The sequence below is a fragment of the Lytechinus pictus genome, chromosome 1 (genome assembly GCF_037042905.1).
Source record: "Lytechinus pictus isolate F3 Inbred chromosome 1, Lp3.0, whole genome shotgun sequence".
In the NCBI taxonomy this organism is placed as follows: domain Eukaryota; kingdom Metazoa; phylum Echinodermata; class Echinoidea; order Temnopleuroida; family Toxopneustidae; genus Lytechinus; species Lytechinus pictus.
This window is the reverse complement of record NC_087245.1, coordinates 9,218,154-9,234,923: the sequence shown is the minus strand read 5'-3', so window position 1 is coordinate 9,234,923 and position 16,770 is coordinate 9,218,154. Positions and strand designations below refer to the sequence as shown.

At 36.4% G+C, this 16,770-nt stretch overlaps 3 protein-coding genes across 3 annotated transcripts in view; 2 read left to right on the top strand and 1 right to left on the bottom strand.

The window, feature by feature from the left end:
• The window catches only part of LOC135153222 (uncharacterized), a 1,173,865-nt gene that overhangs the window by 354,294 nt on the left and 802,801 nt on the right, over positions 1–16,770 (top strand). The gene's annotated exons all lie outside the window — the stretch shown is intronic.
• LOC135153171 (DNA replication ATP-dependent helicase/nuclease DNA2-like) overlaps positions 1–16,770 on the bottom strand; it is a 56,078-nt gene that overhangs the window by 5,876 nt on the left and 33,432 nt on the right. The window contains exons 24-28 of the mRNA XM_064095370.1: positions 8,828–8,956; positions 4,749–4,942; positions 3,410–3,614; positions 2,495–2,659; positions 1,731–1,919 (exon numbers count right to left, since the gene is read on the bottom strand). Of these exons, the coding sequence (XP_063951440.1) occupies positions 1,731–1,919; positions 2,495–2,659; positions 3,410–3,614; positions 4,749–4,942; positions 8,828–8,956 (882 nt within the window). The remainder of the gene's footprint in view (positions 1–1,730; positions 1,920–2,494; positions 2,660–3,409; positions 3,615–4,748; positions 4,943–8,827; positions 8,957–16,770) is intronic.
• On the top strand, positions 10,025–15,083 carry LOC129265918 (uncharacterized). Its single transcript, XM_064095382.1, has 4 exons — positions 10,025–10,100; positions 12,097–12,458; positions 13,900–14,016; positions 14,696–15,083. Exons 2-3 carry the CDS (start codon positions 12,097–12,099, stop codon positions 13,901–13,903), a joined length of 366 nt encoding a protein of 121 aa, XP_063951452.1. The 5' UTR covers positions 10,025–10,100; the 3' UTR covers positions 13,904–14,016; positions 14,696–15,083.

Here is a 16,770-nt window from a genome sequence, read left to right as displayed (position 1 = left end):
AAAGTATGAAAGGGATGAAGAAAGTAAGGAAGAAAAAAAGACAGGAAGAAAAGGTAAAGCATGGATGGACGGAAGGAAGACAGTAAGAAAGAATGAAAGGAAGGGGAAAAAGAAGGAAGGATTAAAGAAATAGGTAAACAAAGGTTGGATGGAAGGAAGAAAGATAAAAAGATAGAAAGAGAAGAATGACAAAAAGAAAGACAGCTATAGTAACAGAAAAAAATAACAAAAGAAGGAAGGAAATTTAAAGAAATAAAGATAGATTCAAAAGAAGGAAAGATAGGCAGAAAGAAAGAAAATAGAGAGGAAGAAAGCTCAAAATATCCAGTCATAAATAAAGAAGAAAATTTATCAATTTCCTTGGCTACAAAAATAGTTACGAAAGAAACCACGTTTATCAACATACACACAAATGCATATGTGGGACTGTCAAACAATGTATTTCAGTGTGTGCGATACAGACGATCATTCGAAACCCGATCTTTTTTAAGCATAACAGAAGTGAAAATTTCTCCTTTTACTGCTTACAAATGACAGAGCTACCTTCAATTTTTAGGAAATATGGACACTACAAGAATTTTCATTGGTAAGAAATGTGAATTTTGACAGTTCTGTGGGAGATTTTTTCCAGAGCAAACTTTGTTCGTGCAGCACCGTACTCCGTAGAAACTTAACTACATGCTTATTGGCTGCGTGGACTAGGCGCTAGCTAGCTAGGTATGCTAGACTGCCATTGATTCTGTGTGTGTGTGTACGTCTCTGAGCAGTGTGTTTATTGCAGAAAATGGCGCACATTGCGCAAATTTTGCAATTCGAAAGAAGAAATTAATGATATTGCTTTTTTTTTGTCTCCTTTTCTTTTCTATATTTTGATGGTGAAATATGGGGAATCTTTCTAAAATATAATTTCCATAGGAGAATTTTGCTTGCCCGATTTGGGCAAGCAGTTTTTGTCTTTGCTTCAAAACACTTGCCCGACTCTAACTTTTACTTGCCCCGGGCAATCGGGCAAGCGCTTATGTCGCACCCTGCAGTATGATATTAGACAAAACTAGATGAATTCTCAACTGCATGCAATTGAAATTTGTCAAATCAAGAATATATTACACACTAATCTAATCAGATTGTTCCACCAATATGCATACTTGTATTTAATTTGAAGTCAATCCCTAAAAACAGCTCTTAATTTTCTCAAGAATGACATATTTCCATGTATGTATTTACCGCTGTGACGTTTGACCCTGTGACCTTTGTCCACATGACCCTGAAATCCAATCAGCTTATTGCTCCTTTAATATGCAATTGCAGGATTCCTGAGTAAAATAATGCTGCAACGACTTTTGTGAAGCTACATAACTTTAACTGATTGTTATGTTTTTCATCAATTATATTTTTTGCACTCTGGACACATCCTTGCACATAATCTTCATAATGCTACCACAGTTATGTTTGATATGTTGTGAATACCAATAACACCATCTCAAGTACCAAACATTCTACAGCAGAAGCACCTGCTCAGGATAACCATGCTATTTAAAGCAAGGGTAATAGCATGCAGCACCTCGAAACATTGTATTAAGTTTTCTAAATATGTTGCACATTATTATTATAATTAATGCAATAGCAATAATGATACATGTAATGAAATTTAGCAAGTTCTTCTATCTACTCTGACAAGTGCTCGAGGCACTAGCTATCATGTGTTAGCAGTGAATAAAGAAAAGTTATACCTGAGAATCAGCCGTGCTATGAGAGAAAGACACAACAATGACATCCTTATCACGACCTTGGTACTTGTCCACTGTGTTGACCTCTAGTGATTTGACCTTTGACCCTAGGTCGGCGAGTGTAGAGGTGAGTAGCTGACACTGCCTGCGGTATGGTGAGATGACTCCAATTTGAGTAGCAGTGCAACCAGCCTGAATGAAATATGGATTGACACAGAAAATTATGTGTACTGATACCAATGCAGGTCATAATAAGGGGTACCTCATGCTGAAAATTTTTCCTTTATATTTTATTATATATGTAATGGTATGTAGCAGAAAAATCATCTGAACAAAGATGCAATACATAAAATAAAGGTAAGATTTTAGGCTATTATTTTCTTTAAGTTTAAACTGTGGTTGACAGTAAGATATTATTAGAATTACTTGTCTTGCAATTTGCAAAAAAAAATTGCACTTGGGTTTACACATCTTGTAGTGTTCTACACTCTCAATAGAAAAATCATTATCCCTTATAACAGCAAAATAAGGAATCATTCTAGGTTAAGTTAAGTTAAGTTACAGTTTTAATCAGAAGCTTCAACTGAACGAGAGAAAAGGTTGACAACATAATCAGGGCTAAAAATGAATCACTATTTATTAGGGGGCATGTGCAACAGGCACCATTTTTAGGAGGGGGAAAAATAAAATTTGTCTTGCTAATTTCATATTAGTCAGTACACAACATGGAAAAATTTCACAAATTATTTTCAAAAGGCTATACATACTTGCATGAGGCTCTTTACAATACTCCTGACCAGGATGGCTTCAAGCCTATTGGTGTTGCTTGGAGACGCTTCATCCGTTGGACCACAGGCTTGATCAGTATTGAGGAAGGACACAACGGTTTTAGGATCTACTGCATCTTCTAACCAGGCATCTTCACAGGATTCCTATAGGAGAGCACAAGGGAAGGATTTGGAGTCAAGTATAAAGGTGTGACAGTTTAATTGATAATTTCCAGTAGTGTTTGTGTTAAGGGTGAGAAACTGGCTGCTTAGCCTAGCTCCAACACTGAATATAGCTGTATTATAATAGTACTAATAATACTATTGACCTCATGCATTGATGTCATCGGATGGCCATCTTAGAGCTCGAAGCTATTGCCTTATGCGCGTTGGTGATCTGCAGCTGGCGCATCTCTAACAACTCTGTTTACGTGTATTCCTATATCCTCTGAGGGAGGGCGCTATGAGAATATGATGTAATTAGCATAAGATACATACATTGATACATGTAGTTCAACACCTAGTGACATGAGTCTCAGCACAAGCTTCAATTCAAGTTCAGAGCTATGGCTGGTATAAAAGTCAGCCCAAAACCAACATCAGCTCTCAACACAAAACCAGAAATCCCCCATTGGTTGAATATTGTTTTCCCCAATGGTCATATACCTGGAAGATTACAATTTGAAACCATATATTACAATATGGTTAACATCAAAAGTGTTGCACAAATCTTGGCAAATTGACTGTTATGAGGGTAAGTAAAAAACTTACTTGACCTGAGGTCTCCATGTACATTGCTATAAAAAATATGGTGCTAGGTAGAGGTGTCTAGTATTCCAATAATTCCTTTATAATTATATCACCTTTTTGCAATACAGATTATCTTAGAAATAAACTAAAAGATTTAAAACCTACCTTACACCATGTATCCCAGTTAGGCAAAGAGACAGTTCCTTTGGCAACTGCCTCATTGCCACATCTCATTGCTCCATCATAGACCATGTGATTGGATATAGCCATTATTTCATAGTTCATTCTGAATTGAAGACTGAGGCTCATAGCATTTGAGCTGTGAGCTGACACCAGTCTCTGGAAGAGGCTTTCATCCATACCAAGATCCCTATGGTAACAAAAGATAGCGCATTAAATTAAAAAAAAATATTATAATATTTCGATATTTGCAATACAATAATAATGACATACATCTATAATAGTAACCTACATTTTTTTCTTTTGTAGACCCTTTTGAGCGTAGCATTATTATTATTTTTTCCCCCATTTTATTGAGATTATTATTAAAAGCCAATGGCAAGAATAATAGAAATCCTATCCTCTTGGATTGGGCTTCTTGCCCTCTACTGCAACCTTCAACAACACACAACCTGTTCCACTGTATATCTGAACTGAGCAACCATTACCACAAGGTGAGACGAGACTCATAATTCAACTGTATCATATTACTGGATATTTATAATACACTTTTCTATCACATCATGTTATGTTGTGCTGTAGATCTTTGAAACGGAACATAAGAAGCAATGATCCGCAGATGTTTTGGACATAAAAATAGACTTCCCATCCCATGTAAATGGAAAATATGGATGATTTTGCTCAGAAAATAAGATAGAAACAGTACTTCCCACAAGGTTTTACAGTTAGGTAGACCCTTTTGAGCATACCTTTATTATTATTTTTTCCCCCCATTTTATTGAGATTATTATTAAAAGCCAATGGCAAGAATAATTGAAATCCTATCCTCATGGAATGGGCTTCTTGCCCTCTACTGCAACCTTCAACAACACACAACCTGTCCCACTGTATATCTGGTCTGAGCAACCATTACCACAAGGTGAGATGAGACTCATAATTCAACTGTATCATATTACTGCATATTTATAATACCCTTTTCTATCACATCATGTTATGTTGTGCTGTAGATCTTTGAAACGGAACATGAGAAGCAATGATCCGCAGATGTTTTGGACATAAAAATAGACTTCCCATCCCATGTAAATGGAAAATATGGATGATTTTGCTCAGAAAATAAGATAGAAACAGTACTTCCCACAAGGTTTTACAGTTAAGTTGACAAGAGAAAGAGGAAAATCATATCCAAACAGGAGCCAAGAATGGTAAAAAATTCATAAATTTTTCATCAAAATTTACAATGGTTGAGTGGTCCTTAAAACATTATTTAGAAGGTTGGTGGAGGCAAAACAAATAGTGAGCTTATGATAAAAGAAAGACCAATAACCTCGCTCTGGAGCTTTGTACTAGAGGTGGTAGCTGGCACTGGTCTCCTACAAGAACAAACTTGGAAGCAGAGAAGAGTGGTCCTAGACATACAGGTTGACTGATCTGAGATGCTTCATCTACGATACACACATCAAAGCTATGCCGGGTGAAGAGGGCATGCTTCATACCCAAGCTTGTTGTTGCAACTACTTTCTGTGAGATGCAATGAGAATAATTTAGATTGGTCAGTGGTTCATTCAAGTTTGAAAGAGCTTTGAAATAGACATGCACCCTGAGTTCAAATCAAATTCAAAATGCCATTCACATCAAACTAACAATGTTTAGAACTTTATGGTTATACTTAGTGTGCATCTTTACATAGTTCATATTACCAGCTAAAGTTTTAAATATCCTATATTATAGCCTTATCTTGACATATCTGAATTACTGTAACTACACTTGGGGTAATACCTATAAATCTCACTTCCAAACACCACATAACCTACAGAAAAAATTGATCTGATTAATTACAAAGTCCAACATGCAAAGTGCAAGTAAACCCCTTTTCACACAATATTTTGCCTTTGCATGAACTAATCACTGTTAAAGGACAAGTCCACCCCAACAAAAGGCTAATTTGAATAGAAAGAGAAAAATCAAACAAGCATAACACTGAAAATTTCATCAAAATCGGATGTAAAATAAGAAAGTTACAACATTTTTGGGTGTTGTCTAATTTCTCAAAACAGTTATATGCACATCCTGTTAGGTATGCAAATGAGGGGACCGATGACATCACCTACTCACTATTTCTTTTGTATTTTATTATATTAAATATTTTGATTTTCTCGTCATTGTCATGTGAAACAAAGTTTCATTCCTCCCTGAACAGGTGGAATTCCATTATTTTAACATTTTGTGGTTCAAGCAAGGGGGTCCTAATTGTCAAATTCGTAAAAATTGAAATATTGTATAATTCAAACAATAAAGAACAAAAGAAATAGTGAGTGGGTGACATCATCAACTCTCTCATTTGCATATCACTGGGTTGAGCATAGATCTGATTTGTGAAAAATAAGCAAAACTTTACAATGTCATAACTTTTTTATATTACATCCGATTTTAATTAAGTTTTCAGCATTATTCATGTTTGATTTTTCTCTATTTATTCAAATCAACTTTTGTCTGGGGTGGACTTGACCTTTAATAATCAAATCTTTAGATACTTGCCTAAGAATGGGATTTTCCATTGAAATATTGTAATATATTTACTCTCAATTCCAATATTCATTCATATGCTACTCAAAAAAATGATAATTTCCATGTTCCTATAATGAAACTTTTTTCCTCTCTAAATTCTCTAGCTTTTATTGGTATAAGAAAAGTGGAATCAGCTTCCAAATTCTCTCAAGAATGTACAACACTATCCTGTTTTAAAAGACTGTAGGAATTATTTACTTAGAAATCTATAACATTATCAGGGTTTGTGTGTGTGCTTGCATGTGTTTGCAGATGGAATTTGACATATTTTGAAATTTACATTTTGTTTGTAGCTTGTAATTTTGTATTCTTGGCCATTTGTTACAAGCAATTTGCCTTATTTATGGTCCCAGTCCTATCATGGTGTTTATTTTTTCTGATCACATGTAAGTTCACTATGAATTTTCTGTATTTCATATTGTTGAATAATTTGAAATTGAAATGGATTATTCTGCATGGTTTAATCATAAAGAAAAGTATAAACAGCCATGATTGTTGCTGAAATCATTTTTTTTTTACTAATCTTTAAAAATAAGCTCAAAGTATATGGCCCGATAAGCGGCCTCTGGAATCATTGAGCCTGATCAATTCAATCTTGCTTCATGCTAGGTTCTTTGGCATGCATTAAGCATGTCATTGGAAGAGATTCTACATGATATTCTGTCCAAAGATTTTTGTTACCTGCTGTGCCAGGGTCAGCATGTTCTAGTGAACTTTATACAGAAATACAGTATTTCAGCTATATGAGTGCCATCATTTCTGTGTTCAAATTGGGCGACAGAATTCATGGTTGAGAAAGAAGAATTACTGGAATATTGGAGAAATCAAAATTTGAAATACGGGAGTATTGGAATAATACTAAAAATATTGGAACTTAAAAATACTACAAATACTGGAATGACAGGAAATTTGGAAAGACTGAATAACAAGTACTGTGTATGGTCTTCCTAGAATTAAAAGAAAACCATGCATGGTACTGCTGCCTTCGACATGGTTGTGCTGTGTTGAGGGGATTTGACATGGTTGTGCAGTATTGTGGGTCGGTTTTGTGTCTCCACAGATGTAATTGAGGTTAAGAAGAAGCAAAGAGCCAGAAATGAAAAATAAAAGTTCTACATCAACTAGTTGTATACTGCAACCAAACGGACCACATCGTCAGGAGAAGGGATGGTTCTGCTACGGAACGTTGGAGAGCCCCCAATTACTTCCATCTATTGAAAAGCTATTGAAAATATACTCGCATATGGAGTAAGATGAAAGAACATTTCACAGCATGTACATGTGGAAAATACAGGAAAAAGGGTTCAGAAGCACTTAAATTCTAAGCAGAACAAACCAAGCATCTGAAGTAGTTTCCTCTTTTTGACACATAAATAAAACAGAACAGTTGGACAAAGGGGAATTGAATCTCCACCTTTGTTTGCCATGAGAGTATTGTAATCATGGGCATTCTGGAAAAGTCTGAGAAGGAGAATCCTTTTTTCGTATAGACCGGAGTAATTTAATTGGTTTCCATGTAGCCCATCCATTCATGGTTGCTATGACTCAAGTTGTTCTCTGCATTTTTTATTTCATCACTATATCTTGTGCTTACAGTATTGTACTTCAATGTGTCTTGTGCTAAAAAAATATTGTCTAAATTATGTTATCACACCTCTATTCTCAAATTGTTACATGATAATGTACTTTATTATGTCAAATTATGATTATGTTCGTGTATTGTAAATTCATTTTGACTATACAATAAATAAGTTTGGGCTGACCAATGAATAGATATTGAGGATATTAAACATCAGTGTGTACACAGTGTATCTGCGATTTCACAATAACACCCAATCAGAAGCAAGGTATCTCCATTACAACCACAAGGTTGTGGTTCTAGGTAATGCCACAAAATTCAAGGGGAGTTCATTCTACATCATGGATGATCTGCTTGACAGAGTAAGAGAAGAGCAATGAGATGAGAATATATCAGAAGTGCTTCAAGACTGGTCAGCTTGGAGATTCATACAAGAATAACTTAACAAGAATAACTTCTCAGTAAAGTGATGACTGTTCTTACAATATCCCATAGCACTAATGATTGTGACAGAAAATTATCTCTCACAGACGAAAAAAAAATCAAGCATAGTTCGAGCATGGGAACTGCACCCCTAAATGGCATTGATGTGCCACACGATGGATGTGCAAGCCATGAGGAGTGCATGTTTCTCTCTGTCTCATCCAAAGGGATTACTGAAGGAATCAAAGAGTGCAACTTACTTGTCAAAATCTTAATAGTAGGAGGACACAAAATGTATGTTAACTGAGTATTTGATCAGTGTCAATATGTGCTAGAGACTGGCTAGGCCTTGTGTCATAATGAAGTGCTTCTACCCAGATTCAATGCAGTAAATGTCTACATTTATGTCAGAAACCCCAAATCTTTTTTTTTTCCTCGTACACCATTTTATGCATAATAACAATTCTACTTTGATTTCATATACATGGTGAACCTGGATTTCCTGCACAATCAAATTTGGATCCTAAATGTAATTTTACTAGAACTGATTAAGAGTCAATAGCCCACTTCATCTAATTTTACACATCAATTCAGCTTTAATATGGGCATAAGTGTTGCATATAATAGTCATTAGAGTATGGCTCACATTGCAAAGTAAGAAGTGCAAAACGTCTGTTGGAGGGGGCACACCCTCTTACGCATTCACACTGCGCTTGTTCCCTTCACTCCCAAGAAGGCTGTTCAGATTTCTCAATGTTGGTATGTATGCATTAGCTTGTTCCAATAAGCATTAAATATTTTACTACTAAATGAAAAGAGACTGAATGACTTCATACCTTTCTCTCCATCTGTGTAGCCAGTTGTGATACGCCCGATGCTTCCTTCATTAGTTTGCTATCGGAGAAATCTCTCAATTCAGGATGGATGTTATGCTGTGCTCCAAGGCGTAAGATATCAATCTTGTACTGGGAAGTAATACAAATCACATCAAAATGATTATTAAATTACTTTATTTAGAATGATACACCCAAACACCTACCATTGATATAACCTAAAAAGATACAAACAGTCAATCATATACATATTTCTTTATAAATTTGCTCAATTTTCTGTGTATCATTTTATGTACCAGGTTGCTCATGAAAACAGTATTGATACTGAGAGAGAGAGAGTCACCAATTTAAATTTAACAAACTAACAAATGAATAGAAGTCAAATGAATAAATTGTCTCAACTGAAATCTGCTTTATAATGAACAGTAGAAAATGTAAGCAAATAAGTCCCTCATGGACAGCCCAGACATCAGCATTGCACTATTATAGCCCTAAGATCAAAGATCAGACTTACGTTCCCTGGTCCTGTCCATATTTTAAATGTATGTGAGTCAAGGACATTAAAAACAGAAACTGAGAAAAAGATACAGTCCATGGAGATGAGAAGTTTTAGAAGATACCTTGGCATCTCATACAGAGACCACATTTCAAACAAGACGAAAAAGAAGAAGATAATGGAAGGCCATGGTGCAAAGACCAATTTTTTCATTCAGCCGAAGGGGTAAGATACCATCTGGGCCCGCAACACAAAACTTTGTGATGAATAGCAAATATGAAAGAAAGCTTCTGATTGGTTACTGGTCAGTATTTTGAGCCAAATGCGCTAGTAACAATGATCTTGATTGGTCATTTCATTTAGCGATTGATCGCTAATGTTTGTGTTACACTCCCCTGGATGACTTTATTAATTGCAGTCGCATGTGAAAGTGAGTTGTACATTGCAAGTTTTTGGCTATTTGCAAGAGGATAACAATATTCCATATTGGGTGAATTTAATGAAGATCAGGGGCCCGTTTCATAAAACTTTTGACTTGCAACTGTAACATCTCCCATATCTATGACAAATCTTGTTATTGCAATGGCAACTTGTCATAGTTGCAAATATCCGTTTCATAAAAGCAATAACAAATTGTTATCGTAAATAAAAATAAATAAATGAAAAATAGTTCGTGAACGAGCCTGATTTGCAGCTAACAGCCGGTTTTTTTCTTCACACACGTCGTCTGCGATAAAATGTTGATGGTGACAGAATTGAAGTAAAATTTGAATCGGAGATGTAAGTACTTTCTAATTATTGTATTTATTCAATTATTACATCATTTGATAAAGTAGTAAATAAATCACTTCCAAAAGAATGACATTGATAATACATATCATATTTCCATCGTTTTCTACGAGGTAAAAATGCATTTTGCCCGGGGATATCGTGGAGGCATCATCGAGATGCCGAGTGGTCGCTATCCCGGAGCTTCGGCGTAGTACACGGCAGTAGTGTTGATGTGTGTGGGGCCGGGGTGGAGCTCGAATGAGCGGCGTTGCGACTTGAGTTGCATCTGTCTTTCTTTCTGACTTTAGTCTTTAATTACCTAATTCAGTGCGATATGTGAACAGCTGTGTGAGAGTGAGCCTTTATTTTTTTGTGGCTTGGGTTGTTGTGGGCGACAAAAATACAGTCAAGAATCGAGGAGCATTGATGGGTGTTGATTGGTATTCACGCTCATGTTTGGCCTCGGCTTTGGCATGTTTTTTTTTTTTTTTTTTTTTTTTTTTTTTTTTGGGGGGGGGGGGGGGTGACTGTCACAAATATTGTACTCTGTAACTGTGAGGGATTGTTTTTCTTTTAGTTTTCAGGGGGGTGGGTGGCTTGCGAGTATAAACAGTTTGGTGGCCAGACAGTAATAAAAAAAAGGCAAAATTTTTTTTTTTTGAAAGCTGTGAGTCAGTTAGCAAAAATTTGGGCCTTTTTTAGAGGATCTAAGTACTTCTAGATCTAGACTCTATACAAAATCTGATTTTGTGATAGATTTCGAGTAACCCAGGCAACTGCGGCCCGCTGTACGGGCTGCAGCCCAGGAGCTGCCCGTGTATTACACGGACAGCTCCTGGGCTAGCGCTAGTTGGCAGACAAATGGGGTAGAATTGTGGTCACCATATCACCCCAAATTAAAGGGGGAAAATTATGCACTTGCCTCTATTACATTGATGAAGATCTATCGAGACACAATACTATCGTCGATGCATAAAGTGTAAGCTCAAAAAAGGCGAAAGTTATGTCGCTTTCGTTCTCCTGCTTTCAAAATTGAAAACAAAATGACAGATCGATACCGGGGCTACTTTTGCTTTTTTGAGCTTACAGTTTATGCATCGACGTTAGGAATGTGTCTCTCAATAGACCATTTTTTTTTTAAATTTAGACAATACAACACTTCTATGTGTGAATCATATCTAAATGCATAACTATTAGTGTTGTATCCTAGGCTGGGTCAGCCGAGACAGAGACCGCTAAAAAAATTTGCATGTTTTTTTGTTGAATTCAATTGACCATTGACCCCCCCTCAAGAAAAATAAATAAATGAATAAATGAATGTAAAAAATTGAAAATAAATAAATAGAATAAATTAAAAAAACAGGCAAAATATATATATATTACCGGTATAATCTATAGAGAGGGGGGGGGGGTGGGGTGGAATCTAGATCTAATAATAGTGTGTGCATTAGAAATTCACATTGCGTTGATGATGGACACAATTTATGTGCTGGAAATGACTGCATTTGTCAGGCCTCGGAGCCGAGACATCAAGACAGAGCGACCGAGGTCGAGACATCAGGCTTCGAGGCCGAGGACGCAAATTCTGGTCCCGAGGCCGTCCTCGGTACACAACACTGATAGCTATAGAATCAGCATGCTCTCTATACCCTACAAGATTTTTAACAAAGACATATGTGTTTCAACAAGAAATAATTGGTCAACGTATATCTGAATGGGGTATTGTACAGTACTATTGATCAACCAATGATACGAGTTGTATTCTGAGATTTAAATCCATGTTCCTCTTTGACCAATGTTGTCAAATAAAAACCTTGCTTTGAGCATAACATCCTCAAGGTGGTCTGAAATTCTATTAGAAGAAGGTACATGTACTCTTCTGTGGAAGTTCATTTTATGCTTTGACTGCTATATCTACAAGTTTTATTATCAATATACTAGTGTTCTGAAGTTGATGTGTTAATAATCAAATGTTTTAATGTTTATTCTACTTAAAACATAATAGATGGCAGCAGGAGCAAATGTTGGTCGTGATGAGGCGTATACCACCATCAACAATGCTGCAATTGCAGTCACCACCACCACTGCTGCCACCACCATCAGTGCTACTAATGCCACCACCACCAAGTCTGCTTCTGCCACTGCCATCACCATTGCCACCGCCACTACCAAGACCACTCCTGACACAAAGCCCCCAAGTCCTCAACTGACCAGATATTTCAGCTGGAGAAGGATAGACAAGGAACTTCAAAGCCAGGGCTTGCCGGTCTCCTACAATAAGAAAAATGCCAAGGGCCCATCTAATGAACTTGTTGCAGAATATTTGGCCACAGTTGTAGAAAAGCAGAGACTAACATGCAGCCACAGGTAAAAATCAATGTCAGATATGATGGATAGTCTTTGAAATATGGGTTGCAGAATGAATATCAGTAAAACCCATCATGATGTGCAATCTGATTTAACCGTAAAAAGGCGGTGGGGGGGGGGGGGGCTCAAAAATTTTCGCGATAAATCCACAACGTGAAAGATGGTGCCGCGTCATTATATGCCTTTTTTTTTAAAGATTCATGAGTTTTCAGACAAAATTTGTGACACGTGGGTACCCGGTTCTGTAATTACGCAACGTTGTGTAAGTACATGTCAGAATTACTTTAAAATGTGATTTCATGAACAAATCCAATGCAAATTCTGTTTCTAGCCAAAATTCATAATTGTATCATACCGGTAATTTTTATTTTTACTGATTAAAATCAATTACTTTCAAGTTGCTTATGATCAGAAAATTTTGTCAACAATATAAAAAAAAAGTAAAAAAAAACAACAAAGAAATACTTCAGAAAAAAAAACAACAGATGAATGGAATTTGATATCATTTAACGTTTATGTGTCTGAACCAAAAAAAAAACACTTCAAGCCGAGGGCTTTGTTTATAGATTTCCAGCCAAATTCTAATTTCATGCATGAATAAGTAAAATTTATTAATTACAAATAAATTTAAATAATTTTAGAACGATCAAATATACAATTTTTTCATCTGTGACAGGCATGTTGCATTTTTTCACAATTGCGCAATTAACGGTCAAGATCTTGAGGGCCCCCACCCCCCTTCCGCCCATCTTTCCTGCCTCCAAAATACCCTGGCAGTCTTATTAGGGTTAGATTAGGTTTACATTAAAATATAAAATTCTTACAATGGATTTCAGTGGCGTAATGAGCCAAATATTTTGAGAGGGCTAAATATGGTGGATGGAACAAAAGTTCTCCAAAGATGCAAGAGAGCGAAGGGAGTGAGCAAAATTGTTGAACTTTTAAATACAGAAATCAAATTTTTAGAAAGATTTTGATGTAATCAGAAAATAATAGACTATTTCACCCTTTCCCATTCCCTTTTTTTTTCTTGGTCATGAAACATTGGGGGGGGGGGGAGGCATTGCCCCCTCATCTATACACCAGTGATGGATTTAATACTTTTTGCATGTACGATGACAACGCTCGCTCTCTCTCCCTCACCCATCCTCACTACGTGTACATGTGTGTGCAAGATAAATTATGAGGAACAATTGCATAGCATATGAAGTGATGTTTCTCAACCAGATATTCCTTATATATTATCTATTGTTGCATGTTTGCATTTTTGTTCATCATATTAACCCATCTTGATCCCTTTACCCCCCCCCCCCCATGATAAAAACTTAGTAGTCAAATGACGTTTCCTCTTATTTTCTTTTGATATACATGCAATGTATACATGTGAGAGAAAAAAGTGCCAAACATTTTTTGAAAATTTCAATTTAATTTATTCCTTCAGGTGAGGCTTTGTCCACATTTCCAGAAAGACACAAGATAGTATCAGAAAGCCATGCCAAAATCAACGACTGAAGGGTTCGGAGAGCCATTCAAAGAGCCTAGAAATGTGATATCACCTGTAAGTTAAACACTCTTGATTATAATTCTGATTCACTTTGGCATAGGAAGTATGTCACATGATAACAATTTGAATGATTTTTGTCTTCTTGATTTGCTCTTCGTCAAGTGTTAAATTGATATATGATATTTCTTTTACAGCTGCAAAAACAACAAACCAATATCAATCATTGGTAGATAATGTGACTTGCTTTCTCTTGCCAAAGTGGTACATGAATATTCTGCATTTCTATAATTATTGACCCCCACCACTACCACCTAAGATGCAACATGTCAAATTACTGCAAAGACATAGATGCTAGTTATTCACTTCATCATATTTTTAATTATTAATTTGTCAGTAAAGGAGTAATAGGACTCAGGTAGATTACCCGAAGAAGCTCACATAATTTTTTTTACTGGTAGACCCTTTACATTCATTTGATGAATTGAGTTGATGCAAAATCAACTGAATGTAAGGAGTACAAAATCCTGTTAATAAACCTTACTAGGTGAGGCTATTCTGGTAGATCATCCCGGGGGCGCCTGAGGATCTTGTCCATTTTGAGAAATCTTGCAAAGTATCGAAAGGTGCCTCCACCCCCCCCCCCCCCAGTCTATTAAGGGTTAACAATGAAAATGAAATTAGGAATAACTTTGGTATCTTGCTTATATGCATTATGAATTAATTTCTATTTCAGGTACTTCAATCACATGAACAGCAGCAGGAGCAACAACAACAGCAGCATAAACAATTTCTGCAGGAGGTGCAAAAACCACACCGGCAACCTCAACAACATCAAGATGTCCAACAACCACTCCGGGAACATTAACAGCAACCACAACTTCAGCAAGAGTTTCAACAAACACATCAGCAAAAACCAACAGCAGCAGCAACAACAGCACTTATGAAATGAATTTAATTAAAACTCAAAAGCCAATGAGGAAACATCTTTTACAAAATGAGACATCATTTGTTCATTCTTTTACAGGATAAAGGAAAGCTTTTTTGAAAGTGTAAATTTGCAGGAACGCAATGTATGTTCCCTCTGTATCTATTTATTGAAATAAATTTGACTTTAAAAAGAATGAATGATGATTCAATAAATATCTACTTTTTATTTGTCAATGAGTAAAAATACATGTATTTTCTATTTAGAATGACAAAAAGCAATTTATCAAATCAAAATCATCAAAAAATTGACCAATATGGCTCTTAGGCCCTCAAAATTGTTGGTATTTTGATGAAAAAGCTGTTTCTGCGGCAATATTGCCGCAGAAATTGTCATTTGCCGCAGCTCCTTGAGCTGCGTCAAATATTGCCGCTGAAATTGTCATTTGCCGCAGAAAGTATCTGCGGCAAAGTTTTATGAAACGGAAACTTGACGCTGTTTTAAGATTTGCCGCAGAAACACAGATTTGCCGCAGAAAATGGGAGTTGCCGCTGCGGCAAATGTTTTATGAAACGGGCCCCAGAAATACTGCCCAACTCAAGTCCTACTGGTCTTGTAGAGTAGATTTCTAAGTATTTACTTGGTCAGATTGCGTAAGCTTCCCGCTGCTACCAAAGCATTGATAATTTGACTAATATAGCCCATACAAAAGAAAGGAATTTGAATCAGGATCCCTGTGTCTTTGAGAAAAGCCTCTTTTCACAAAGGCTGTAACTCAAGCTCCTGACAATGATCTCTTCAAAGATCTTCTTAGGTATTGTCCCATGGTGAGGATTTATTGATTTTCTTTTCTCTCTCTTTCAATTGACTTCCTGGGTATTGTCCCATGAATATGCATTATTGATTTTCTCTCTTTCTCCAGATCTCTCATTTAATTAACCAGCTAGATTGTCCTAAGTGGGGGTGCATTTATTTGTTTTTATTAACACAGAAAATACATAAGTCTCCCGCTAGGTATTTTTGAAAGTGAATAGATAAAAAAAGAGCTGCCTTATAAGTAGGTAGTAAATTATATAAATTTACAGAACATATAAAGAAGGTCACAAGAATATAAGTTGATTCAGTACACCAGCACATGACCTTTTGCAGCTCTTTAAGATGGGTATTGATGCAAGCATTCATCCACTCTGCACTCAAACCAAAACAGGACCTGCCATGGATTACTGAGGCTATTTGTGATCTGGGGCCTGTTGCAGAAAGAGTTGCGTTTAAACGCAAGTCAAAAAATCAATCGCAAGTCCCAAATGCACGCTGTTGATTGGTTGAAAATCAAGTTGCGCATGATTTTTAGAGTTACGATTGATTGCAACACTTTCTGTAGCGTGCCCCTGATTTGCAAGAGGGGCAGGTTACACAAACAAGAAAACTCTTTTCTCGAGACTGAATTGCAGAATCTGAAATGTCTCATCCAATCCAAAACAACAAATGCATAACAGAACCATCTTGAGTAATTTTCAACTGCTGATGAATCCAAAGAGTATGATAATTGTACTGATCAAGAAGTCCCCACAAGAAAGATTGGCTAAATAATTCAATTTATAATGACTTTCACGAACAAAGATGATGTTCCCACTAATCTTCCCTCTGAAACGCCTCCATAGGATTCCATGCCAGACACAAACATTCCCAAGGAAGGTATTATCATGTTGGAGAAGTTCCAGGAGAAATGAGGGAGAGGCAGAAGGACACAGTGAGAACGAGCAAAAAGCAAGGAAGGGGAAAATAGGGAGAGAAAAGTGTTGAAGGAGAGGGTGAGAGAGATTGCAACGAGAGGGGCAAGAGTCAATGTTTCTTTCATCTAAGTTGTTGGTATCACTCAACAC

Coding starts and splice junctions, on each gene's coding strand:
- LOC129265918 (XM_064095382.1), top strand. CDS start 12,097: ATGGCAGCAGGAGCAAATGTTGGTCGTGATGAGGCGTATACCACCATC.